The sequence below is a fragment of the Macrotis lagotis genome, chromosome 1, assembly GCF_037893015.1.
Source record: "Macrotis lagotis isolate mMagLag1 chromosome 1, bilby.v1.9.chrom.fasta, whole genome shotgun sequence".
In the NCBI taxonomy this organism is placed as follows: Eukaryota; Metazoa; Chordata; class Mammalia; order Peramelemorphia; family Peramelidae; genus Macrotis; species Macrotis lagotis.
In genome coordinates this window covers 914402160-914429835 of record NC_133658.1, presented here as the reverse complement: position 1 = coordinate 914429835, position 27676 = coordinate 914402160, and the positions used below count along the sequence as shown (strand labels likewise).

At 42.6% G+C, this 27676-nt stretch overlaps 1 protein-coding gene across 1 annotated transcript; it reads left to right on the top strand.

Moving 5' to 3' along the window:
- The first annotated feature begins 75 nt into the window (after positions 1–75).
- Positions 76–27676, top strand: LOC141509029 (uncharacterized). The gene is made up of 6 exons (XM_074218221.1): positions 76–87; positions 235–684; positions 1985–2111; positions 2948–3043; positions 26520–26604; positions 26708–27676. The coding sequence occupies exons 1-5, from the start codon at positions 76–78 to the stop codon at positions 26582–26584; spliced, it is 750 nt and encodes a 249-aa protein (XP_074074322.1). The 3' UTR covers positions 26585–26604; positions 26708–27676.

The following is a 27676-nucleotide window of genomic DNA, read 5'->3' as shown; positions in this document are numbered from 1 at the left end:
AAACACACACGGAGGCGGAGGGAGCGACTGTCCGGTCCGAGAGGGGCCGGGTCCCAGAGGCCACACGCAGCGGCCATGACCCGGGCGGTGACCCAGGGGCCGCTGCCGGGCGGATTTTAGGAACCCAGGGTTTGTGTTTGGGATTTCTATTTCTTGTTTTTGTTTTGGGAAGCGGTGGCAAAGGGAGAGAGGAAATAACTGCTGGAACAAGGAAGCGACGTATCGGCTTAAAAGAAGCGATTTCACAATGGAAACCCCCGAGCCCAACCGGACTCTGCCTCCTCTCGGGGCCCTGCGCCAGCCAGAGCACGTGATCCTCCGCAGCGGGAGCCCGGCCAGCCGAGCCTCTGCTGGGCACTTGCGCAGAATGCCTCAGCCTGGCCGCTGGACTACGATTCCCAGAAGGCCACGCGTCCACGGGAATTTCCGTTTCCTCCCTCGCACCCAATGCCAGGGGCGGGCGGCGTTGGCTCTGGTTTTCGGCCCCGCCCCCTGCCCCCGCCTCGACTTCCGTTGGTCCGCGAGAAGGGGCGTCGGGTCCCTCAGCTGCGGGTCGCCCCGCCCCGGGAGGCCCCCGCGCGGCCTGAGCTGGGCGCCCGGCCGGGCCCGAGGCGGCCTGCGGAGGCGGAGGCGGAGCCCGCGATGGCGTTGCTCCGGGGGCGCGGGCGGGCGCGGGCCCCTCTGGTGAGTGGGGGGCGCGGGGGGAGGAGAGCGGCCGGCCGTGTAGACGCGCCCCCTGCGGTGAGACCCGGGCCCGGGCGAGGCGGGGGCTGCACTGACGTCACCGGCGAGGCGGGATGTCGGGGGAAGGGGCCCCCGCCAGGGACTGGCCGCGCCGGTGCCAGGGGAGGGGCCTGGTCCGGAGGGGGCTGCATGAGGGGCGCAGCCGGGGGCACTGGGGTCGCCCTCGGCCCCCACTGACCCCCAGGGAGGGCCACCCCGGAAATGGGGCTGAGAAGCTCTGCCAGGCTTGGGCAGCGCCTGTTCCACAGACACTGGGGGCGGCGAGGGGCGCGGTGGGTCCGGCCCCGGGGTCAGGAGGACCCGAGTTCCAGTCCGACCCAGACACTTAATAGTTGCCTAGCCGTGTGGCCTTGGGCAAGTCACTTAACCCCATTGCCTTGCAAAAACCTAAAAAAAGCCAGTACACTATGTGTCGCGGCCCCCAGAGACCCCCCGCCCCCCGGAACTCCACGCGGGGCCCCAGCTGGAGCTCTGCCCCGAGGGGGCGTCGGGTCTGAGCCACCTGAGCCGGTGTGAGCGCACAGAGACGCCCCGGCCCGCGGCTTGGGGCTGGTCAGCAAGCACAGTGCTCCCCTCGGGCTGCCGAGTCTGTCGTCCTGCTGCTGCTTAAAACAGAAGACAGGGGCGGCTAGGTGGCGCAGTGGATAGAACACCGGCCCTGGAGTCAGGAGGACCTGAGTTCAAATTTGGCCCCAGACACTTAATAATTACCTAGCTGTGTGGCCTTGGGCAAGTCACTTAACCTCATTTGCTTTGAAAAAATCTAGACCTAGAAAAATAAAATTGAAAAAAAAAAGACAGCATCACTTCTAGTGCTATATCTGAGTTGCTTGGTTCCCTCTGCTCTAATTTCATTAAAGTATTTGATTTTGTATTTTTTAAAAAATGTATCATCTTAAAAAAATGAGGGGATTATAGCTTCTCAAACTATGTTATAGAATTGTGAAGAAATGCATTAGAAATAAGAGCCTGGTCATTAGCAGCGTTGCTGTCCCACAATTCTGGGTCCAGCACAAAGTGGGGTGCCAACCCCTTGACTGCCTTCAGAACTGCTCCCCAAACTTTGTACCAGTTTCACGTTCTCTTATGTATTGCATGATTTCACAATTCTCTGAGAAGTGGGTGAGGGAGCAGCTGGAGACTGAGAGACGACTGGAGCTTAAGGTGTTAAAAATGAAAAGGAAAAAACATTCCCATTCCAAGTGAGGAAGCCTGCATGGGTATATTTTCTGTGTTTCAGGAATCCATGACCTTCCAGGATGTGGCTGTGAACTTCACCCAAGAGGAATGGAGGCTATTGGGCCCTGCTCAGAAGGAGCTTTACAAAGTCGTCATGCTGGAGAACTATAGGAACCTGGTCTCTCTGGGTGAGGAGACCTCCCTTTGACTGTCTGAGAATCGATTCCCCTGAGTCCGTAGCAGGCAGGACTTGTGTGGCCATTAAGAATTGCGCTTTTTTGACAAGGAGGAAGCACATCTCTATTCCATGATGTTCATAAGACATACTGTTTTGTTCCCTTTGGATAGTTTTTGCTTTCTAAAATAGACTCATTTTCATTGAATAATTATCCCTTCCACTTCAAGGAGTTTATAGGTACAGCACACTGAAATCTGGAAAATCCCTGTAAATTAATTTGGCTCTCCCTTTGTACCAGAGAAGAAGTCTGAATTTTTTCTTTTTCTCTTACCTTATTATAAAACTTGGGTTGACATTGTAGAATGATATGCATATATTTTATGCATTTCTGAGCCCCTGAACTTTTCTGGGTGATTTTGTAGTTTTTGCATGCTGTCTGGGGCTTCCTCAAAATTCCCCACATAATTTCTTAAGCCAATCCATGATATATTGACACTAGAGTGGGGAAAGTTGAGATGTGGAAGGAATAAGTGTCTTCCCTTGGGGTAGTGCCTTTGCTCCCTCTGTACAGATGTGAAAGGGTTCTTTTAGCTTAGGAGTGAGCTAAACATTCTTTGTACCTGCTCACCCATTCTTTGGCTAAGACTACTCCACTTTCTCCCTCACAAATACAGAACAGAACATAGATCCTGACCTCTGACACCCCATTGTAGAACAGCCTTCAGAGGACCTTGGCAGTAGCCCCTGGTCATTCTCAAAGGGTGCTTTTCCCTGATAAAAGAGGGACTTTGTTGAAATTCTGAGATGATTCTCCTTCCTCAGCACTTGCTCATTTTCCTCGAGTAGGGTATCCTGTTTCCAAGCCAGAGGTGATCTCCCAGCTGGAACAAAGGAAAACTCCATGGATGAGTGACAGAGAAGACTCCAGAAAGCCCTGTCCAGGTCAGTGTATAGAAGGTAGGCAGATGGCAGTTGTTGCTTTACCTCAAGTCCTTCATTGAGGAGAAAGCCCTAAGATACCAATAATGGAAAATCTTCCTCCATGTTCAGTGGCCTTGGCAAAGGACTGAATTTGTCTAGGTCAGATTCCCTCATCTTCTCAACACATTCCCTTTCCTGAACTAGTCCTCCATGTTGCCTCTTTTCTCAGATGAAGTCCTTTCTCTTTCTTATTTCTTTGGAGTCACTTTCCCATGGTTATCATTACCTCATTTCTCTAGACCATTGCCCTTGGCCAAGATGGAGATATAAGAAAAAGCAGGGATACCTCTAGTATTTCCTTAGAAAGACAAGATCTAAACATGTGTGGACAGGTAATCTCCCATACCCCTAGAAAAATGAGGGATAGAAAATGCAAATGGGAAAATTGGAGTCTCTGCTGTGGGTGAGTAGGCCTTTTGACTGGTTAGCCAGTGGGAGGAAGGGCCCAGAATTGGGAAGGACAATGGCCTGCTGATAGTCATGCAGTGAGAAGTCTAGTCGAACTATATAGTTTAAAAGAGACCTCAGAGCAGAAGAGATAGAATGTGTTGGGTCCTTTGAATCCCTTTTCCTTGTCAGGTAGAAAGATAGTAGAACAGGCTAGTGATGGGGTGACTAGAGGCAGGAAAGTTCTTATGGAGAATAGATTAGACCTGGGGAAACTGAAGACGGGGTGAGGCGACCATTGCTCCTGTCTCGTGTCGGGATTTTCTCAGGAGAGCCTCGATTTAGATTTCAGGCTGTGTTCCCCAGTCACCTTATGTCCTACCACCTCCTAATTCTGTTTCCATGGTGAACCTTCTCATCTCTCCTCCTTTCTGGGGGGATTCCTTTTCTTCTCTCTGCTCTCCCTTTCTTTTTCCTTTTTGTGCCAGCCAGAGACAGAATTTACAGCAGAGGGGGAAGATGTTAGCCTACCAGTTGATGGTGTCAGGATCCTGATGGGCAAGAGGGTTGGCTTGAATTCATCTAGGGGATGTTCACTAGGGATCCAAGTGAAGGCTTAAAGGTGGTCCAGTGAGAACTGTCACCAGTTGAGGGTTCAGGAAGCTAGATGAGGCAGCAGTTTGAAGATGTGGCGGTGTGAGTAGATTGTGAGCTCAACAAGAATCCTCAGTATAATGTGGTGTGTAGAAAAGTTGATTGGCATTGAGGTGCAGTGCCAGACCCAGCCCTGGGCCTGGAGGCAGGAAGACCTGAATCCATCTGGACCCTGGGCTTGCTTCCCCTCTGCCTTCCTCAGTTTCCTTGTCTGTAGAGTAGGTTCTCAGTGGCACCTTCCTCCAAGGGGGGTTGTCAGGATCCAGTGATGAGATGTCTGAAGACTTAGAATCTTATAATATGTGTCATATAAAGACCTAGTCCTTTCCCTTCTTTCATGCAGGCCCAGGCTGAGTCAGTAATTTCTGCCCTTCTGGCCTCTGATCTCTGCCTCACCATGTCCCATCTGGATGCTATATCCAATTCTGTGCCCATCTTACCAGTATATCCATGCCAACTCCTCCCTCCATGACTTTCCATATCTTTAAAGTGTTTCCTTTTAGCCACTGAATTGTGAGATTCTTCGCTTCCTTCCAAGACCTTCTGGTAAAGTACAATATGAGGTTTTTCTTTTTTCTTTTTTCTTTTTTTTTTTTTTGCAAGGCAAATAGGGTTAAGTGGCTTGCCCAAGGCCACACAGCTAGGTCATTATTAAGTGTCTGAGACCAGATTTGAACCCAAGGACTTCTGACTCCAGGGCCGGTGCTTTATCCACTGTGCCACCTAGCCACCCCCAATATGAGGTTTTTCTTGTGACCTCCCAGTAATCAGAAGTTTGTCACACAAAACAATTATGCAAGCATCTACATAGACTGTTTTCAATGTTAATACATGCTGTATATCACTAGTAGAATGTAAGCGTATTGAGGATGGGAGTTTTCACCTTTGTCTTCCTATCTGCTGCTCCTGTGACATCTAGTGCCTTCCACATGTAGGCACTTGGTGGAAGCAGGCTCAGCTCCAAGAAAGGAGTCCCAGTGTCTACCCTGCTTAGAGCCCGGTTAGAGTGTTGTGTTCAGAAGGGGTCACCATAGTGTAGGAAGAATGCTCACAAGTAGAGCCTCCTTCCCTGACTCTCCCCTGTGGGGTTTGTGGTGCAGGACAGACTAGAAGGCTCCTGAGTTCTTAGAGAGAGAGGTGATGTGAGCGCTAGGAGAGGGTATCCACAAGGGGCAGCATCCCCCATCCCCAAGAACAGGGTGCTCAGCTTTGTCATGGCCCAGAGGTCACCAACAGGAGAAGAGAAGAGTCATCATGACTTTGAGGAGTGTTTTCAGTTGAGTGATGAGAATGAAAGACAGATTGCAAAAGATTGAGAAGTGATCAAGAGAGAAAGTGGAAGCAAGGAGGATGGGCAGCTTGTCCTGGAACTTTATGCTGGAGGAGCTGGTAGGACGACATGTAGGGAGGGAGGGAGATAATTTGGGAGCATCAGGGAAGGAGTTGCTGTTGTCCAGTCATGTCTGACTCTTCATGACTCATAGACAGTCCGTGGGGTGTTCTTGGCAGAGATACTAGAGTGAGTGGTTTGCTATTTCTTTCTCTAGTGTGTCCTCATTTTATAGATGAGCCCTGAGGCAAATGGGGTTAAGTGACTTGCCCAAAGTCACATAGCTGAATTTGAATTCAGATACTCCTGACTGCAGGTCTGGGGCTCTATTCACTGCACCACCTGAATGGACAGCTGGGTGACCCAATTCAATAGGGAGAAATTAGAGATTAATTAAGAAGGTGAGGGCAATTTGCCAGAGATGGAGGGGATGGGATCAAGGGGACAAGGGTTCAAGCATTGACCTTGACAAAAGGGGCCATGTTTTCAGTAGAGACTAGAGGAAAGAAATAATTTAGTATGATCGTGTTGTGAGAAATAGGGAATGTGCTGAGAAAGCAGAGCAATTCCTGCAATTCCTTCTGAACCTAAATGAAATGTACTGACATCATTAGCTCCAAAAGATAGATGATGAAACAAATTTTGCCCAGTGTGTAGACCATCATATAGTCCAAGGCCATTCTTATTACACTGAATTTGGCTTCCTGGTCCTTCCATAAATTGGATCTAGTTTATGCTCTAGAAGTAGGAAAAATGAGTGTATTTTTTCCTTTTTTTAATGTTACTTGATTTTATTTTTCCAGTTACATGCAAAGATAGTTTTTGAACATTCATCGTTTTTAAGATTTTGAGTTCCATGTGTTTTTCACTTCTCTTCTTTTTCCCCCCCTTCCCATGACAGTGATGTAGGTTAATATTTGTACAGTCACATTTAACATATTTCCATATTGGTCATATTGTGAAATAATAAAAAACAAAACAAGTTTTAAAAAGTGAACGTAGTATGCTTTGGTCTGCATTCAGACTCCATAGTTTCTCTCTGGATATGGATGGCATTTTCCATTGCAAGTCTTTTAGAATTATCCTTGGTAGGGCAGCTAGGTGGCATAGTGGATAAAGCACCGGCTTTGGAGTCAGGAGTATCTGGCTTCAAATCTGGTCTCAGACACTTAATAATTACATAATTACCTAGCTGTGTGGCCTTGGGCAACCCACTTAACTCCGTTTGCCTTGCAAAAACCTAAAAAAAAAAGAATTGTCCTTGGTTTTTTTGAACTTCAGAAAACTTAGTCCAACGTAGTAGTAGATCAGGTGCATTTCTTCTTGCAGATAGAAGAAGCAAGCTCTAGAAGAAAGAATATTTTCTTTCTCCTCAAAAATACGAATTTGAGCTCGTCTTTTGACTTCTAGGAATAATGACTGGGTAGAATCCATATAACTCCTGAGACCCAATTTCTTCATCTGCAAATTAGTGATGGTGTTAGCAGTCCTTCCAACTTCACAGTGTTATGAAGGTCAAATGCAAATGTCTGTGAAAGATCCTCTTCAGTAGTAAAACACTAGGGATAAATGCAACCTATTAAGAATATTGAGCCATTGGACATCTAAGTAGTGCAGTGGACGGAGCACTGGCCCTGGAGTCAGGAGGACCTGAGTTCAAGTTCAGCCTCAGACACTTAATAATTACCTAGCTGTGTGACCATGGGAAAGTCACTTAACCCCACTGCCTTGCAACAAAAACCAAAAAAAATAAAAAAGGTTCTTAACAAAAGTACTTCTAGGGCATATCAAATTGAACTCCCTCTTTTAACCCAGGATAGAATTCAAAGAGGACATATGTATCATACATACCCAAGTTTGAATGTAAGATCTCTTCTGTGTTTGAACATCAAAATTTCTTCATAGTTTCTTTCTTTCCATCAGAAATGCTTAGAAGTCATCTTTTGTATTAAAGATTCATTCTTCCCCCCCCCCCCCCATAAATTACACTTGGTTTTTCTGGATAAGTTATTCTTGGGTGTAAGACCATATGCTTGCCTTCTGGAATATCATATTCCAAGTTATCCACTCTTTTATAATGGTGGCTGCTAAATCCAGTGTGATCCTGACTATGGCTCCTCAGTATTTTAATTCTTTCTCTCTTCTTATTATAGTTTTTCTTTATAAGTTCTTTATAAACTGTCTTTACTAAACATATAAATGTTATGTAATTTATTAATTTCAGATTGGAAAACTGAGTCTGAAGAAAAGAGACATATTTCAAAGACTAATATTATTATAAACAAATCATCCCCAAAACAATACATCAAAGATATTCACCCATATGCTACATTGGGAGAAAGAAGGAATTATGATATTGTGAAACCTAAGGATAATGAATGTAGGGAATCCTTCAAGAGTACTTCAAATCTTTTTAAGGGTCATAAGACATATAACATAAATCATAGGCATGGGTATCATGAGTTGGGAAAACACTTCATCCAGGGTAAACACCATCCTGATCATCAAAAAGTCCATCCTAGAGAGAAACCTTTTGAATGTAAGGAATGTGGCAAAACTTTTGGCTTCAGCTCATCCCTTCAATACCATCACAAAACTCATACTGGAGAGAAGCTTCATAAATGTAATGAATGTGGAAAAGCTTTCATTCTTTGAAAACAGCTCAACTCCCAACAGAGAATCCATATGAGGGGAAGCCTTATAAATGTAATGTTTGTGGAAAGACTTTTAACTGCAACTCATCCTTTACTTACCACCAGAAAATTCATACTGGTGAGAAACCTTACAAATGTTGGGAGTGAGGGATGGTCTTCAGGACGAACACACAGCTGAATTCCCATCAAAGAATTCATACCGGAGAGAAACTTTATGAATGTGATGAATGTGACTAAACCTTCAAATGAAGCACACAGCTTACTTTCCACAAGAGAATTCATACTGGAGAAAAACCTTATCAGTGTAATGTATGTGGGAAGGCTTTTGCCCAGAGCACCCATCTTACTTATCACCAAAGAATTCATACTGGAGAGAAGCCTTATGAATGTAATGATTGTGGAAAAACTTTTAGTTCCAGTATATCCCTTAATTCCCACCGGAGAATTCATACTGGAGAGAAACCTTATGAATGTAATGAATGTGGGAAATCTTTTAGACACAATTCATCCTTTCTTTACCATCAGAAAATTCATACTGGGGAGAAATCTTTTATATGTACTGAATGTGGAAAAGGCTTCATCCTCCGAACACAGTTTACTTCCCACCAGAAAAAACATACTGAAGAGAAGTTTGTATCATTTGTGATACAGTGAATTGCTTATTTATCTCCTAGATACTTTGTAGTACAAGGCAGTATTAATAACGTTGGAAAACTTTTAGCCAGAACACACACTCTCCTTGGCACTGGAAAGATTTTTCAAAAGTATTATTTTTAAATTCAGAAAACTTCCAGCAAAGTGCATACATTAGTGAATACCAGAAAAGTAATTAATATGGGAAAGGCTTTAAACATCGATCACTCTTTATTTATATTAAGAGAATTGTTGAAAGTGAACTTTTTGGATAAGATAACTGACTCCATGTTCTGTTTTGACCATTTTTCTTTATAACTGAAAGACTAGCTGTGATGGGTGGTTTTCTTTAAAGTCTTATTTTCCTCTACTTGGTACAAAAAGACTTAACGGGGAAAAAAAAAGACTCACTCATCTTTGGAATGTCTTCCTCTGTTGTCTAGACTTACAGTTTCCTTTGATTTAGTTAAACTAGCTGTACTAACCAGGACACCTATTCTCCCGATTTATAGTTTCCTTAACAAGTATGCTTTGTCCTTTGTATCATCAGCTGCACATTAATGAATAGTCACCTTTCTTTTCCTTGTTTCTTGTAATATATAGATATTATTAACTGAATTGTGGATGACACATATTCTTATCAACTGCTTGTGGGGTATGTTGCTATCTATGTGTATGACAGAACCCATTTCTCTGATTCACCTGGCTTATTGGCAGTAGTAGCTAGTCAAACTGAAGAAATTTTAGAGGGACAATGAGATGATATAGTGAATAGAGTACTGACTACAGAGGTAAAAGGTCTGAGTTAAAATCCAGCCACAGACACTTACTGTGTGACCCTGGATAAATCACTTAATCCCATTGCCTCTCCCCATCCCCCCAAAAAAAGAAAATTCAGGTCATGATTTTTGACAACTCTAGCTGGGAATGGCTAGTTTAATCTTCACAAATCTTTATCTCTACATACTTTCCAACTACATAACAGTGAGTTTGCCAATTTGGGAATTGGAAATAGGGAATGGAAAGGGTGATCTAGTTATAATTTGACACTTTTGTGCTTCATAGCAAGAAATCTTCAGAGACAATTTAGTGTTTTATATATTTTTATATTGCATGGTCTGGTTTTCTTTCATTCACCTTTACTCGGTGTCTTGGCCAATCTCCCTATCTAAATTCTTAGTTAAGTTTCCTGTCTGGTCTAGTCTGGTATCTAACACTAAGATGTTTTTGGGTCTGTATGTTCCAAACTTTATGCAATATATAAACTCTACTAAACTGTATAAATCTTTCAGTGCAAGAATAAATATTTCTAATATTGGAGTTCTCACATCTATGGAATAAATTAGCAGAAAAATATAAGGCTGAGTTTTTTGTTTTTGTGGTTTTTTAGGACTAACAGAACACTTTTCAGCTAAGACAGTGTTCAATATTTACTTATGCTAAAGTTCTTGCTATTACCAATAATGCTGCTGTGAATATTTTTGTATATAAGAGATTGTGTTTTAGTATCATTGACTTTCTTAGAGTTTAAAACTAATAGTTACTAGGCCATCAGCTATATTATTTATTAACTTTTTCTATAATGAAAAAACTTAATGTGCCTATCTTCCCCTCCAATACAGAATTTTCCATTTTTACAATTTTTCCCATTTTGCTATGTGTGTAATACTCAATTGTTTTAAGTTGCACTTCCTTTATTATTACTAATGTTTGAAGCTGATAAGTCCTGCATAATTCTGATTGTGCTTCCTTTGTATTTAAATTACTTCTTTTGGTGTTCTTCATTTGAAAATTCTGGAATTTGGCTATGATAATTCTTGGAGTTTTTATCCTAGGATTTATTTCTGGAAGAGTTCTGTGTATTCTTTCAATGGCTATTTTGTCTTCTTAATCTAGCAGATTTGGACAGGCTCTTTTTTGATCTAGGCATTCTGGTAGACCAATAATTTGTAAATTCTCTTTTCTGGATCTATTTTCCAGGTTGTTTCTTTTTCCTAAAAAGTACTTTGGTTTTTTTTTTTCCATTTTTTTCCAGCCTTTTGACTTTGATGGAATTTTTATGTCTCATAGATTTGTTGGTTTCTATTCTATTTTACAGTTTTATTTTCTATAGTTAGCTTTTGTGTTTCCTTTTCCAGTAGGTTAATTTTACTTTTTTTGCTGAGTTGCATTCCATTTCCAGTTGGTCAATGTGAATTTTAGATGTCATATTCCTTTTCCAGTTGGTTGATTTTATTTTTTTGAAGAGTTACATTCTTTTTCCGTTGGTTATTTTTACTTTTAAAGGAGTTGATTTCTTTGGTCAGTTTTTCATTATTTTTCCTTCACAGTTCTCATTTCTTTTTTACCATTTTTCTTCTTCCTCTCGTCTTTGGTTTTTAAATTCTTTTTAAGCTCTTCTATCAAGTTTTGAATTTGAGTCCAGTTCATATATTCCTTTGAGCCTGCCCTTGTATGTAGTTTATCACTGCTTTCTTCTTCTGAGGTGTCATTTTTATCACTTCTATCTGGAGAGTAACTTTCTATGGTTATCACTCTTAGTTTTTTTCTCATGTTTATTGTTTGAGTTCTGTTCCTGGGGTATAGAGAGTATACTCCTCATCTTTTTTTGTACTGGGATTTGATTCTGATCCCTGGCTTCAGTATGCCAGAATTGGTGAATGAAAGAGTCCCTATGTGGCAATATGTTATTTGGTAATGGCTTTAAGCATCTTGTTCATTTAGTAGCTGGAAAATGGGGCAGTTAGGTGTCACAGTAGATAGAGCACCAGCCCTGAAGTCAGGAACACCTGACTAAAAATCCAGCCTTGGGCATTTAATAACTACCTAGCTGTGTGACACTGGGCAAGTCACTTAACCCCTTGCCTTGCAAAAAAGTCAAGAAACAAAAAAATTATTAGCTGGGAAATGCCATAATTTAATTGCTGTCAGATTTCTATGGGTGCCTGCTTACAGAAAACAATGGGAAGATTGATTATTGACCCTTTCAACTATGTATCTTGACTCAGACTCCTGGCTGCTGTTCTCAATTATATGTGTTTACTAGACCAAGATTGTTCTCTATAACTAAGATGCAACTATTAATACAAGAATAGATTGATATCTGAATAATGATCCACCTAATTTATTGTTCTTCCACTACAGTGATATTCTGTAAATGTCACTTGTTGATCCAGAGGAGGTATTTCAATTATATACAGTTGAAAGCAAACTTGGAAAATGATTGCTCAAGTTCCTTTCTGTATGATTTGGGGGGAAAAAAATTGAATCCTTACTTGCAAACATTACTGTAATGAACTTTTTTTAATTTGAGAAAAATGGTTAGATATTATGCAAGTATTTGTAAAAATTGTATTTGTATCTAATAATGCTTTATACTTGTTTTTTTCTGGTCAACTTAATTTGTATTGAGTTTTATCTATAACTTATTATATTTTCCAATTTTATGAAGTCAGGCTATGCAGTCCATAGACAGAGAAATTGCTAAGATTATATATGTGCATACCAGAAAAGTATTATTTTTCAGATCCCATTACAAAAAACACGAATTCTTATTGATGCTCACAGTTAACATAAGAACTATTAGAAAAGCTTACTGTGGTATTTCCCCATGAAATATAAATATTTATCTGTCTTAAGCTTTTAATTCCAGTACTTGCTGCTAAAGAAAAAATAACATTTGAAAGATGAAGTGAACTAATTAGATTGTGAAATGATGGTTCCTGTGGTTCATTGATGAGGCTCTCAACCTTTAATCATGAAACAATTTATTTTCATTGCCAGAAATTCAAAGTGTTTTTTTTAAGATGTTGAAAATCCATCACTTGATTCATACAAATTATTTTTTAACAACTTTATACTATGTGAATTTTTTTGATCCATCCAGAAAACAGTTTATTAAAAGATATATAACTGGTATGTGCATGTATTGAACTATATAAAATCTACTCATTTAGTATTATTCTTAAAAATATTTGATACAAATTGTTCTCAGTAACTTTTGAAACAGCAAATTATACAAGTACAATTCATATACTCTACAAAAGAGCAATTATTTGTGGGTCTTCAGGGAGAAAACAAAAAAGGAAATTCTCATCATATATACGCTTAAAATTTGTTTCAAATGAAATTCAGACAATTTCAAAGTAGAGTTCAAAACTTGTGATTTTAAGTGGGCTTCTTGTATTGACACAATGTAGATCAGCTTAATAAAATTCTTGTTTAGCTATTGGTGTGAACATATATATATAAATGGATTCATTGGGCATTAATTAGCTTCCACTATTTGAGACCTCTGTTGCCTAGTTATTTGGTCGACATCTGTACTGTGTGTTCAATGGAATCCAATCTTTTGAGAAAAATAATAAATTTCAAATCTGAAAAGGGTCATAGATAGTATGTGAAGTACTTTCTTATTTATGACTTTAAAATTGGTGAGAAATGTATCAGAATATTTCTCTTTTTTTTTGGCAAGGCAATGAGGTTAAGTGACTTGCCCAAGGTCACACAGCTAAGACAGTTTTTAGTGTCTGAGTCCAGATTTGAACTCGGGTCCTGCTGATGACCAGGACCTTCACTCTATCCACTGCACCACCTAGCTGCCCCAGAATATCTCTACTATATTAAAATTTGTCCTTTCTAGAAAATCTTTGTCACTCTTTTCAACCATACTACTCAACAAAAAGTGAAAAATCTTGTGTGAATTTGTTGGGGGGTTTTGATCCATCCAGAAACAATTTGAAAATTTTGTATTTGCAGAACACTTTTGTTTTGTTTCCCCCTTTTAAGTTTATTTTTTAAGGGGGAAGAAAATCATAGAAATAAAATATTTTTAAAAAAATTTTTTAGAAGTGAATACAATAGAGGGATTTTTTATTACATAGTTTTAAGAGTTCATTGAGAGGCTGCTAGGTGGCACAGTGGATAGAGCACCGGCCCTGGAGTCAGGAGTAGCTGAGCTCAAATACGGCTTCAAGACACTTACTAATTACCTAGATGTGTGGGCTTGGACAAGACACAAGCCCATTGCCTTGCAAAAACCTCAAAAATAAAAATAAAAAAGCTCATCGAACCTGTAGTAATCATCCCCTAGAGAATACTATTTTTCATCTTTTATTATATTTATTTTTATTTTTGTAGAAATGATTTTTATACATTACTAAAATATTCTTGTTTAAGAGTAAACATAAATCTCCTTCCCCCCAAAAATATAGACCCTCATGAGCAATAAAGAGAAGAAAAAAATTAAAATTAAAAAAAAATAATAGGGGTAGCTAGGTAGAGCACTGGCCCTGGAGGCAGGAGCACCTGAGCCCAAATCCAGCCCCAGACCCCCAACAATCACCCAGATGTGTGAACCTGGGCAAGCCACCCCAACCCCACTACCTTGCAACCCACCCCCAAAATAAAATAATAACAGGGGCGGCTAGGTGGCACAGTGGACAGAGCACCAGCCCTGGAGCCAGGAACACCCAGGCCCAAATCTGGCCTCAGACACCCAACAATCAAGCCATGTGGCCCTGGGAAAGCCACCCAACCCCATTTGCCCTGCAACCCCTCCCCCCATAATAAAAATGTGCTTCAGTCTGTGTTCCAATACCACCAGGTCTGTCATGGGTGGATCACATTCTTTATGATAAGTCCATCACAAAAGCTACTTCCATATTTTTACACCGTTGCCATTGCTGATCACAACTCTCCATTTGTACTTCCCCATTACCATATACTATATTTTCTCTCCTTTCACTCTGTCCCTCTTCTTAAATGTGCTGTACGGTAGCTGAGTGGCACAGCAGACATCACCAGCCCTGGGACCAAGAGGCCCCGAGCCCACATATCACCCCTAAGGCCCAGCAATCACCCAGCCCCATGGTCCCAGACAGGCCATCTAATCCCAGCCCCTTGCAAGAAGTAAAAAAGACAATGTGTTATATCTGACCGCTCTCTCTGATGGTCCACCCTTTCCTCCATCACTCACATCCCCCTCCTTTCCCTGTCTCCTCTCCTTACTCTAGATGTCTATACCCCATTGAGTATATATATGCTGTTTCCTCTCTGAGCCACCTCTGATGAGAGCAAAAGTTCCCTCATTCCCCCTCACCTTCCCCACTTCCACATCATTGCAATAGCTCATTATAATAAAAAAAATCTTATTACATGAAATATCTTAGCCTATTCCACCTCTCCTTTCTCTTACTCCCATTACATTTCCCTTTTAGCCATTGACTCCATTTTTACAATATATTATATCTTCAAATTTAGCTCTCTCCTGTGCTTCATCTATAAAAATTGCTACTTACTCTATTAACTGGGAAGATTCATATGAGTATTATCAGTATCATTATTCCATGCAGGAATGCATGTAGTTCATGATCATCAAGTACCTCATATTTTACCCTTTTCCTCCACTATGCTTCACCTGAGTCCTGTATTTGAAGATCAAACCTTCTGTTCAGGTCTGGCCATTTTAACAGGACATTTGAAATTCCCCTGGTTGATTGAAAGTCCATCTTTTTGTCTGGAAGAGGATGTTCAGTTTTGCTGGGTAGTTGATTCTCGGTTGCATTTTGAGCTCTATTGCCTTCTGGAATATTATATTCCAAATCCCATGAGCCTTTAATGTAGTTGCTGCTAATTCTTATGTGATCCTGACTGCAGCTCCACGATATTTGAATTGTGTCCTTCTGACTGTTTGTAATAGTTTCTCTTTGACTTGGGAGTTCTGGAACTTGGCTATAATATTCCTGGGGATTGGGTTTTTTAAGATCTCTTTCCGGGGAGATCTGTGGTTCTCTCCATTTCCATTTTGCCCTCTGCTTCTAGGATAACAGGGCAATTTTCCTGTAGGAATTTTTTTTAAATGATGTTAAAGCTCTTTTCCTGATCATAACTTTCAGATATCCCAATAATTTTTAAATTTCTTTCCTGAATCTGTTTTCCAGATCAGTTGTTTTTTCAATGAGATGGTTCACATTTTCTTCTAATTTTTCATTCTTTTGGTTTTGAAGTATTGTATCTTGATTTCTCATAACATCAGCAGCTTCCTTTAGTTCCATTCTACTTCTGAAGGATTTGTTTTCCTCAGAGAGTTTTCTTATCTTCTTTTCTTTCTGGCCAGTTCTGCTTTTTAAAGGATTCTTCTCCTCAATAACTTTTTGAACTGTTTTATCCATTTTACCTAAGCTAGCTTTTAGCATGTTATTTTCGTCAGCATTTTTTTTGGATCTCCTTGACTAAGCTACTGATTTCTTTTTCATGTTTTTCCTGCATCTCTCTCATTTCTTTTCCCAATTTTTCTATCTCCCTCACTTGATTTTCAAAATCTTTTTTGAGCTCTGTCATAGCCTGAGCCCATTTTCCGTTTTTCTTAGTCTTTAGATGCAGAAATTTGTACTTCCTCATCTTCAGACTAAGTATTTTGATCCTCCTTGGGATCCTAGACAATGTATTCCTCAATAGTATTCCTCTTGTTTCTCTCTGTTTACTCATTTTCCCAGCCTCTGCCTGGTCTTGGGGTGCTTCCTGAGCTTTTGAGTATTATTGGGGCAGCCCCACACACAAGTATCTTAGTGTGTGAAGCTCTGTCTTCCCTCCTGGTCTGTGAATGACCACAAGCAAACCCCTCTGCCATGGGGTCCTGGACAGTGATCAGGATCAGAATGTGCTCAGAGCCCCAGAGTCCTGTTCCAGGTATAGAGTACAAATCTTGGAAGTCTCTCTCCACTCCCCTCCCTTTAGTAAACTGAGTACTCAGGGTTTAGTTGCCTGGGGGCTCCTGCTTACCGGCTCTGCCAGCTTCTGTTTCCTGGATCTGGGCTACAGCAGCTATTCTGCTTGAGAGTACCCTGAGGGCTAGGCTTCACCAGCTTGCTCTGGCAGAGGCCCCCCCCTCCACTGCTGTTCTTCCAAGTTGTGCCTGGTGCTCCCTGGGGTGAGGTCAGGAAACTGCCCCCGCTGCTGTGAGCCAAAGCTCCCAGGTGCCCTGGTGCTGCCTCCAGGAGGCTGAAGTTCCTTCACTCTGGCGGGCCACCCCTCTAACCCCGTGGAATGGAGCCTTTCCACTATTTTCCAGGTTACCTTGGACTGGAAAATTGCCTCACTGGATCCCTCTGTGGGTTCTGTCTCTTGAAAATTTAGTTAGAGTCCTTATTTTAAGTGTTTTGAAATATTATAGAGAGAGAGTACCTAAGATAGGCTCTTCTCCTGTTGCCATCTTGACTGTGCCCTGAGAATACTATTTTTGAGTGAGAGTTTAGGGAGTATGCCAGAGGGAATGTTACATCTCAGTGGTCACAATTTCATTTAAATAAATGAAAAATTGTAGAAACAAATGAATTAGGGAATGACTGGACTGTGCTCCAGAAGAGTGTTGGGAAGGTAAAGGGAAGGAGCCAACATGGCAGAGAAAGTCAAGGGCTCTCCTAAGATCTCCCAAACTCTGCTCCAAACAACTTTAAAATAAGACTTCAAAAATGAATTCTGCAGGGGCAGAACCAATAATAGTATGAAGGAAAACAGTATTCCAGCCCTAGAAGTTTGGCAGGAGAAGTCTGACAACTGGGTAAGAGTAGAGTGCTGTCCAGGGCAGGCCGAGCCTGGTAAGCCAGTAGCCTACATTGGGACAACTGAATCAACAGCAGTGGTTTTTGGAGCTCTCAACCCACCAATAGCAAGGGAGTCACACAACTGTCCAAAAGATTAGAGGGTCCTATTGTTGGCACTAGGTAGAGGTCTGCATTGCTCATACTCAGATTCAGGTAGCAATCCTGGATCTTATTCTCAGGGTAAAGAGGAGCAAGAAAACACCAGGGCTTGTGGCCACAGTGGAGCGGGGACCCTGGTTAACTTTCCAGGGAGGAAAGTAGTGCTTGAATCACTCACAGACAAAAACACAGGCCCAGAGTAGCAAATACACCTCTCATTACATCATAACCCATCTTGGAAGAATTGAAAACTTACAGACACTCCCCTCTAGGAACTGACTCTGAAAATAGCTGCACCAATCCTCCCTCCCCCCCAAAAAAAACCTGAATCCATGAGGAGAGCATAAAGTTAAAAGTCAAGAAATAGACTCATCAATTTAAAAAAACCAATTTTTGCAAATACCTGACAATAGAAAATAATTATGATGACAGATAAGATCAAAACACAAACTCAGAAGATTTCAACAAAACTAAACTACATCCAAAGAAAAACATTAGCTGGTCCAAGACCCCAAAAGAATTTCTGAAAGAGCTCAAAAAGATTTTAAAAATCAAGTGGACTAGGCGGGGCACAGCCAGGTGGTACAGTGAGGACCAGAATTCAAATGTGGTCTCAGACACTTAATAATTACTTAGCCATGTGATCTTGGGCAAGTCACTTAATCCCATTACCTTGTAAAAACCAAAAAATTGACAGGTAAAGGAAAATTTGGGGGAAAGGAATTATAGTGATGGAAGAAAATGATAAAAAATAGCTTTGAAAAGGAGGCAGCAAAAATGATCTTGAAAACAACACCTTAAAAAAACAATAGGCCAAAGGGTAAAAGAGGCAAAAAAAAAATGAACTGAAGAAAGTAATTACTTAAAAATTAGAATTGGACAAGTAAAACCTAATAACTCCATGGGATATCAAGAAGCAATAAAACTAAATGAAAAGCATGAAAAAAATTAGAAGAAAATATGTAATAGTTTACTGGAAAAGCTGACCTGAAAAAAAATAGAGCAAGAAGAGATAATTTAAGAATTACTGGAGATATATCAAAATCATGTTTAAAAAAAAAAAACCCTAGAAATTATCTTTCAAGAAGTAATCACAGAAAACTGCCCTGATATTCTAGAACCAGTGGGTAAAAAAGAAATTGAAAGATTCCACTGATCACCTCAAAGAGATCCCAAAATAAAAACTACCAGAAATATTCTAGCCGAATTACAGAGCTTCCCATTAAAGGAGAAATTGTATGCAGTCAGAAAGAAATAATTTAAATATTGTGGAGCCACAAGTACAACAGATTTAGAGTAGCTTCTCTATGAAAGGCTTGAAGGGCTTGGAATAGTTTATTCTGAGGGTTAAAAGAGGACTATAAACAAGAATCAACTATCTAGCAAAGCCAAGTATAATCCTCCATGGGAAAAGATGAATGTTTAAGGAAATAGAGGACTTTCAAGGATTCCTGGTGAAAATCCTCCAGAGGTGAACAGTAAATTTTACTTTCAAATGCAAGATTCAAAATAATCATAAAAGCTAAATAGGAAAGTGAAATCATAGGAGATGCAATGAGATCGAATTGTGAACATCCCGGCATCAAAAGTTGATACTTGTAACTCCTAAGAAATTTCCCATTCTTGTTAACACTGAACAGGACCAGCATCAAGAGTATCAAGGCAGCATCACAGATGAGGACTCCTGCTGCCTATCCTTGATCCTCATCATTCAATAGAAACTGCTCTTCCCTATGTTAGAATGATCTTTTTTTTAATTTTTTTTTTTTTAGGTCTTTGCAAGGCAAATGGGGTCAAGTGGCTTACCCAAGGCCACACAGCTAGGTTATTATTAAGTGGCTTGCTCAAGGTCACAAACACCAGATTTGAACCCAGGTACTCCTGACTCCAGGGCTGGTGCTTTATCCACTGTGCCACCTAGCTGCCCCTTAGAATGACTTTTTAATGATCAAATTCAATCATGTTTTTTCATCCATCCTCCTTAACCTATCCAGGTCCATCCTAAATTGAAGGCTATTTTCTTCTTTTAATGGACAAACCAGAAGTAACTTTTCAGATCCCACTTTCTGATAGTGAAATTGTTTTTAAAAAATCTTTCAAAGCTGTATCCTTTGGGGTTTTGGTTTTCTGGCCAGGCTCAGCCCCCTCTTACACTTTCAAAACCAGCAAGCTTAGAGAAATATTAATTCATGTTAAGCTAATACTGTTTTGTGCTTTTTTTTTTTTAAGTTTAAAAACCCTGGAGGTTAATGTTTGTCCCTTTTTTAGGACAAACTCTGAAGGTTAACACTTTTAATTTAATTATTATTTTTTAAGAGCAAATTCCTAGGACTCCTCCTAAGTGATATCTCAGTTGTTTTCCATTTCAATCTATTTTAATTATTATAAACTTTATTTTATTTTATTTATTTTATTTTAATTATTACAAACTATTATAAACTTGATGATTATAAACTTTTTTATGTGTTTGATGATAGAGATAGAGAATTGAAGAGAACAAAAGCAGAAAAAGGCCCTGGACTGAATCAAGTTAGTAGAAAGATCTATGTAAGAGGAACCACGAGTGCAGAGTTTTGGGTTTCTAGGAAGGGAAGATAATAATACATGGAACAATCTGACCTTATTAATATAAAAAAAAATTGGTTATCAAGAACACAGTGACCAATTTTTTGAAGGGGGACTCTGTACAGAAAGAAATATAATCTTTCCCCTTTTTTTGTATTGAGACAAATGTAATACCAGTAAAGCCATATAAATAAGGAATATATCTTTCAAACAGACACTCTGTTAAAATAGTCCATCTTTTGAAACTGTTAAACTTTCATTATAGGGTGTGCTAGTAGATGATGTAATCCTATCTAAACCGTTGCTGTTTCCAAGTTATCTCAACAGGTTCTCCTAGTTTCACATCATAAATTTCTTGTTTTAACAAAGTCAATTTGTTGACTCCCAGTCAAACTGATGCCTTCAGCTAAAGTACTACAAATTCTTTTTTTTTGGAGGGGAAAGCAAAGGGACTAAGTGGCTTGCTCAAGGTCACAAACACCTAGGTAATTATTAAGTGTCTGAGACCACACTTGCACTCAGGGCCTCCTGAGGCCGTTACTTTATCCACTGTGCTACCTAGCTGCCCCAGTGCTATAAATTCTTGGTCTTAATTTAAGAATTTAAGGTTAATCTATAATTTTAACTTCTCCAGGCTTATGCAGAAATATAACTTTATGTTTGCATTAAACTACTCCATAGTCTTTCCTGGTGCCACCCTAACTCTTCCCTGCATAAGAAATGGACTGGGTTCCCTATAAAGATTCTGTCTACTCTTCTCCATGCTGGATCCATGTGACCCCAGCCCAGCGACCTGCCTCTTGGTTATTTTCTTTTCCCTTTCTTAGTGGTCTTTGATCTCCTCAGTCCAGATTGTAGCTATTTCTTCTTTGCTTAAATTTACTATCTTCTTAAAAACTCACTTTTTGAAATCTTGCTAAAGAACTCTGAGTAATCCTGTGAACTTTTTCAGTGTAATCTGTGAATTAAAATTTATACCTTTTTTTTTTGTTTTTGCAAAGCAATGGGGTTATGTGACTTGTCCAAAGTCACACAGCTAGGCAATTATTAAGTGTCTGAGTTCACATTTGAATTCAGGTCCTCCTGACTCTGGAACAGGTGCTCTATCCATTGTGCCACCTAGCTGTCCAATTTATACCCCCTGAATCAAAGAGTTTTGCGATTTCTTCACTCAAAAAAGAACCCCAGCTGACTAGGATCTGCCCACCAGCAGCAGACCTCTGGATCTGGCGGCATTCCTATTTCTGGCTTCCATGTAAAAAGGACCAAGGTGCAGAATGAGAGAAGAGAGGAGATCTTTGAAAGAAGGGGAAATTATGAAGGTGACTTAAGGAATCTGAAGTAGGGAGTAAAACCGAGGCTGCATTTAAGGGGGTACATTAGACACTATTTGTAGGACTCTCCACATGGAAATACTAGTCGAGGTTTTCCTCGTGGCTTGAGAAATGAGCCCAGTCTTGTGGCCCCCCGCGCCCTCTCTGTATCTGTGGCAGATGCTTTGTAGGGAGGAGCCGCGAATGGCTGAACATAAACACGTGGTGTGAGGAATGGCGGGAGGCCGGGGCCAGGCCGGGTAAGGGACGGCAACATTGTAGCAAACACGCGGAGGCGGAGGGAGCGACTGTCCGGTCCGAGAGGGCCCGGGTCCCAGAGGCCACACGCAGCGGCCATGACCCGGGCGGTGCCCCAGGGCCATGGAGGGACTAGTATGCCCGAGGTTGTATTTCTGCACCAGCCTGGAGGAGTTAAAATGATTGATTTTCTTATTTAAGGCAGTGGGGTTAAGTGACTTGCCCAAGGTCACCCAGCCAGGCCATTACTGAGTGTTTCCGTTTCCAGCTTTTGTGGAGGGGGGAGGGAGGAGGGAGGGGAGAAGCAAGAAGTCTAGAAAGTGGAAACGCTGCCCAATCTGAAACACAACTTATTTCCCCAGGAAGACCCTCCCGCTCCGCCCAGCCAGGCTCTCCCTCCCGCCCGCGGGGCCCAGGCCAGCCGGAGCACGTGACCCTCCGCCGCGGGAGCCGGGGCCGCCGGGGCCTCTTCCTGGCACATGCGCAGAACGCCGCGGTCGGGCCTCTGGACTACGACTCCCATAAGGCCACGCGTAGCCAGGATTTCCGTTTCCTTCGCACGAACGCCGGGGCGGGCGGCTTCGGCTTTGTTCTTCGGCCCCGCCCCCTCCCCTCCCCTCCCCTCCCCCCGGAGGTTCCCCCCGCGGCCTGAGGGGGGCGCGCGGGGCGGGGCCGGGCCTGTGGCGGAGGAGGCGGAGCCCGGATGGAGCCGGGGCCGGGAGTGGGGGGGGGGCGCGGGGCAGCGGGGCACGTGACGCCCCCAGCGCTGGGGCCTCGGGCCCGAGGGGCTGGTGAGCGGGGGCTCCCCGAGTGTCGAGGGCAATGCCCCCGGCCCGTGCCTGGCACCCGAGGAGGAGGAGGGGAGGGGGAGGGGCTCTGCCCCGAGGGGGCGTCGGGCCGGTGTGAGCGCACAGAGACGCCCCGGCCGCGGCTTGGGGCTGGTCAGCAAGCACAGTGCTCCCCTCGGGCTGCCGGGGCGGCGAACACCCCGAGGCTGCTTAAAGTACGCCGCAGCGGCACTTCTCGGTGCCCTAGCCGACCTGTTGTTCCCGCTTCCTCAGAATCCCCCCCATCATTTCTTAAGCCAATCCATGATATCTTGGCACCGGAGTGGGGAAAGTGGAGATGTGGAAGCCGTCACTCCGCTTCCCTTGGCGTCGGGCCTTTCCCATCCGTTGTGGCCTTAGGTACAGCGCACTCCCTCCGAGCAGCTGTGAAAGGGTTCTCTCAGCCTAGGAGGGAGCTAAACATTCTTTGTACCTGCTCACCACTCTTTATTTAAGATTACTCCCCTTTCTGGGGCTTAGCCCTACCTGATCTAAAATTATAGTATAAAGCATCAGTCAGATGAGCAGAACCAGAGAAACACTGCGTACCCTAACAGCAACATGGGGTGATGTTCAACCTTGATGGATTGCTCATTCCCTCAGTGCAACAATCAGGAACAATTTGGGGCTGTCTGCAGTGGAGAATGCCACCTGTATCCAGAGAAAGAATTGTGGAGTTAGAACAAAGACCAAGGACTATTCCCTTTAATTTAGAAAAAACCAGATATCTTATTGTCTGATCTTGCCGTCTCTTGTACTTTATGTTTCGTCTTTAATGATACGATTTCTCTCTCATCACACTCCATTTGGATCAATGTACGACCTGGAAACAAAATAAAGACTGGCAGATTGCTTTCAGTGGAGGGGTGGCGGGGAGGGAAGTAAGATTGGGGGGAAAATGGTAAAACTCAAAAACTCAAAATCTTTAATAAAAAAAAGATTACTCCCCTTTCTCCCCCCCTCAAAAATATCAAATAGAACATAGATCCTGACCTCTGGCACCCCAGTGTAGAACAGCCTTCAGAGGACCTTGGCAGTAACCCCTGGTTATCCTAAAATGGTACCTTTTTCCCTGGTAAAGGAATGACTTTGTTGAAATTCTGAGATGATTCTCCTTCCTCAGCACTTTCTCATTTTTCTTGAGTAGGGTATCCCATTTCCAAGCCAGAGATGATCTCCCAGCTGGAACAAAGGAAAACCCCATGGATGGGTGACAAAACTCCAGAAAGCCCTGTCTAGAAGGTAGGCCATTGCTTTACCTTGAGTCCTTTATTCAGGAAGAAGCTCTAAGATATCATTGATGGAGACTCTTCCTCCATGTTCAGTGGCCTTGGCAAAAGACTGAATTTGTCTAGGTCAGATTCCCTCATCTTCTCAACGCATTCCCTTTCCTGAACTAGTCCTCCATGTTGCCTCTTTTCTCAGATGAAGTCCTTTCTCTTTCCTATTTCTTTGGAGTCACTTTCCCATGGGGGAAACTGAAGGCAGGAGAGGTGGCGACCAGTGCCACTGCCTCGTGTCGGGATTTTCTCAGGAGAGCCTCGATTTAGATTTCAGGCTGTGTTCCCCAGTCACCTTACGTCCTACCACCTCCTAATTCTGTTTCCATGGTGAACCTTCTCATCTCTCCTCCTTTCTAGGGGGATTCCTTTTCTTCTCTCTGCTCTCCCTTTCTTTTTCCTTTTTGTGCCAGCCAGAGACAGAATTTACAGCAGAGGGGGAAGATGCTAGCCTACCAGATGATGGTGTCAGGATCCTGATGGGCAAGAGGGTTGGCTTGAATTCAACTAGGGGATGTTCACTAGGGATCCAAGTGAAGGCTTAAAGGTGGTCCAGTGAGAACTGTCACCAGTTGAGGGTTCAGGAAGCCAGATGAGGCAGCAGTTTGAAGATGTGGCGGTGTGAGTAGATTGTGAGCTCAACAAGCATCCTCAGTGTAATGTGGTGTGTAGAAAAGTTGATTGGCATTGAGGTATTGTGCCAGACCCAGCCCTGGGCCCGGAGGCATGAAGACCTGAATCCACCTGGACCCTGGGCAGCTTGCTTCCCCTCTGCCTTCCTCAGTTTCCTTGTCTGTAGAGTAGGTTCTCAGTGGCACCCTCCTCCAAGGGCAGTTGTCAGGATCCAGTAAGATGAGATGTCTGAAGACCTAGAATTGTGTAGTGCCATATAAAGACCTAGTCCTTCCCTTTCTCTCATTCTTTCAATGATCAGGTTTGTCCAAATACAGTCAGTTTTATTGGTAAAGATCTTCTTTTATACCAGGAAATAAAACTCTGGAACTTTCTAGATCTTGATAATTTTCATTCAGTTACAAATAGAATTCAACCTCATTTTGTTTTTGGCATTATCTTATTTCTTTTAAATCATTTATACCTCTATTTGGAGGATACTATTTCTACTTAAATTTTCTTTTTAAAATATTTTAAGTTAGACTCCCAGCAGCATGTGGCTGACAACAGATGCCAAACTACATACTAACCTAGCTAGCTATTAGAGCATGGTATAAATGTGGGTGAAATTCCTTAAATTTCTCTACCTGGTTTTAATATTAATCATCTGACTTGATTACAGCAATTTACCATAGAGACCTGGAATATCAGAAAAGGAACATTCCTTTATTTCTTGTTTGTTTCTTGCCAGGCAGAGGCCATGTAGGTAGCCAAATATATTAAGCCAGACTTTAAATCTGCCAATGTCACATTTGGGAAACTGAGTCAGAAATCATCTAACCTCAGATCACGCTGAAAAGCTGCCCTTTCAAATCTTATCCCAGCAAGCTGGTCACTTAACGTGTTCAACCCCCATTGGATTTCTGGCTTCTATAGACTCTTGCTTCCCCCTCCCACCCCCATTCCTTGGATACCTGCATTTCAGTTTCAAGATAGGAGGCCAATTTTCAGTTCCATGGAGTCTTTCATAGCAATTTCCTACAATTAGATATTTAGCTCTAACTTCATAGTGTAAAGCAGGGCTGTCCAAAATGGGATCCTCAGGGTGATTTTATGTGGCCCCTTGTGGATTTCTCAAATGCTTTAATAAACAAAGCCAAACTACCACAAAACTCTCACTAAAATGGCAAATAGAAATAAATTGTCTATCAATGGTTTCAATCAAAACTTTTAAAAGTAAAGTTGGACGGCCCTGGGCCAAAGGGTCAGAAAATGCCTCCTAGTGATGATAATCTTCTAGCAGGAAGAACGGCACAGAATATTTTATGATGTTGCACTGGTGATTTTGCAACCAAAGATCTGTGTCCATACGCTCATCTCAAACTGCTTAGAAACCAATTTTGTGCCCCCGGCTCCGGGGGGGGAGGGGGCCGGAGCTCTGCCAGTCGGGGCCGGGCACAGCGGACAGAAGCCGCGGCGCCCCGAGTGCCCGCGCCGCGCGGCGGGGAACGGCCCCCGCGAACGCCGGGCGCGCTGTCGTAAAAGTGCCGTGAAGCCGCTCGCTCCCGCCCTGTCGAGGCCGCCTCCGCCGCCGTGCTGGCCGCCTGGCTGAGCCGGGGGTCCCGGGGGTCCCGGGGGTCCCGGGGGGGGTCCCCGGGGCGCCGCTGCCCTGCCCCCGGGCCGGCGGGGTGCGGCGGAGGGGCCACAGCTCCGGAGCGGGGCCGGGGCCGGGGGCCGGGGCCGGGGGCCGGGGGCCGGGGCCGGGGGCCGGGGCCGGGGGCCTGGGGCCGGGGGCCGGGGGCCGGGGCCGGGGCCGGGGGCCGGGGGCCGGGGGCCGGGGGCCGGGGCCGGGGCCGGGCCGCTGGACTCGGCGCGGGAGCGGCCCCCGCGCGGCCCCTATCAAAACCCACGGACAATCCCAAATTTACTGTCAATGACAAGAAGCGCCTTGGCCCCAGTTTGGGGTTATTTGATTATTGACGAAGATTTTCATGCTGCACCAGGAGTTTTTGCTTTAGCTGGGCTAACGGATTTATTGCTAGAAGTTGGGCCAACCAGAAATCAGCATTGGGAAGCGCCCTTGATGCACTTGCTGATAAAATTCTCCTCAGTGCCCTCTATATTAGCTTGGCATGTGCCCACCTTATTCCAGTTTCACTCACTTACACGATTATTGCAAGAGACGTAGTACTGATTGCTGCCGTTTCTTACATCCCATACAGAACTCCACCATCACCACCAACTCTTGCCAGATATTTCGGTCCTTGCTATGCCACTGCTAGGTTGAAGCCAGCACTCGTCAGTAAGGTGAATACAGCAGTTCAGTTAATTTTAGCGGCAGCTTCTTCGGCAGCTCCCGTTTTCAGTTATGTTGGCAGCATTGATCTTCACATACTTTGGTGTTTTACAGCTTTCACCACAACTGCATCAGCCTACAGTCATGATCATTATGGTCGGAAAACAGTCCAGGTGATAAAAGACAAACAAATGTCATCCATCATTATTATCTGGGAAGCGGCAAGACATCATTTACATCAGAACCAGCTGGTCATCGACAGGACTCTCCCTGTTTTGTTAGTTTGGGAAAGACTTTATCAAAACATAAACCATGTCAGTATCATCCCAAGTGAAGTCAAGTGCAGTGAAATTAAGCTTACATCATGTACTGTACCTATATGGAATTTTCCAATGTATTTTTAAATAAAAATATAATTTGGTATTTTTTAATCTTAGATTTCTTAAAAGGAATTAAAATTAGTCAATTTTTAATTTTTAAAAGAAATATTTCCAGAAAAATAGCCTATATCCAGGTTCCCTTGTTTCATTAAGTAGAATTTTCATTGTTAAGAAAGCACTGACATAAGTCAGTGAAAGAGAAGGAAATTAGATTCAATGTGAATTTACATTCAACTTGGGTAAATAATTTTATTTTTCAATTCTCTGATCTGTAACAGTTAATCTGGATATGTCATTTGTTAAGAATGGTGATATGAATGACAAGCTAAATTATAAAGGGATTAAATGCAGTGTGTTTTGAAACTAAGGTCAAACATATAATGGAATTCATATTGTGTTTAGTCTTCCAAGATCTTTGGCCTAATAGTTTATTTATTATTTATGTCAGGATAATGAGTAACAGAATAGTTAAACTTAACATAGGGGAGGACATATTACCGTTTGCTACCTAAGGATCAAGGATTACTTTGTGACTCTGCACTATGTTTCTAAAATAGACAAGTTTTCATAATATTAGAACTTGCGTTCACGTGATATATAAATAATAATTTAAAAGATGTGTATTTTTCCAAGTTTTTTTAAACTTCTGGAAATATTGTTTTCAAGAAGATAATAAAGGAATAAAATGGTAGAAAAAAAAGAA

What these genes read in the sequence shown, in the direction of transcription:
- LOC141509029 (XM_074218221.1), top strand. An exon ending in TAGGAACCTGGTCTCTCTGG is followed by an intron (nt 2,112 to 2,947) that starts GTGAGGAGACCT and finishes TTCCTCGAGTAG; the next exon opens with GGTATCCTGTTTCCAAGCCA. An exon ending in CTCCAGAAAGCCCTGTCCAG is followed by an intron (nt 3,044 to 26,519) that starts GTCAGTGTATAG and finishes CATCCCATACAG; the next exon opens with AACTCCACCATCACCACCAA.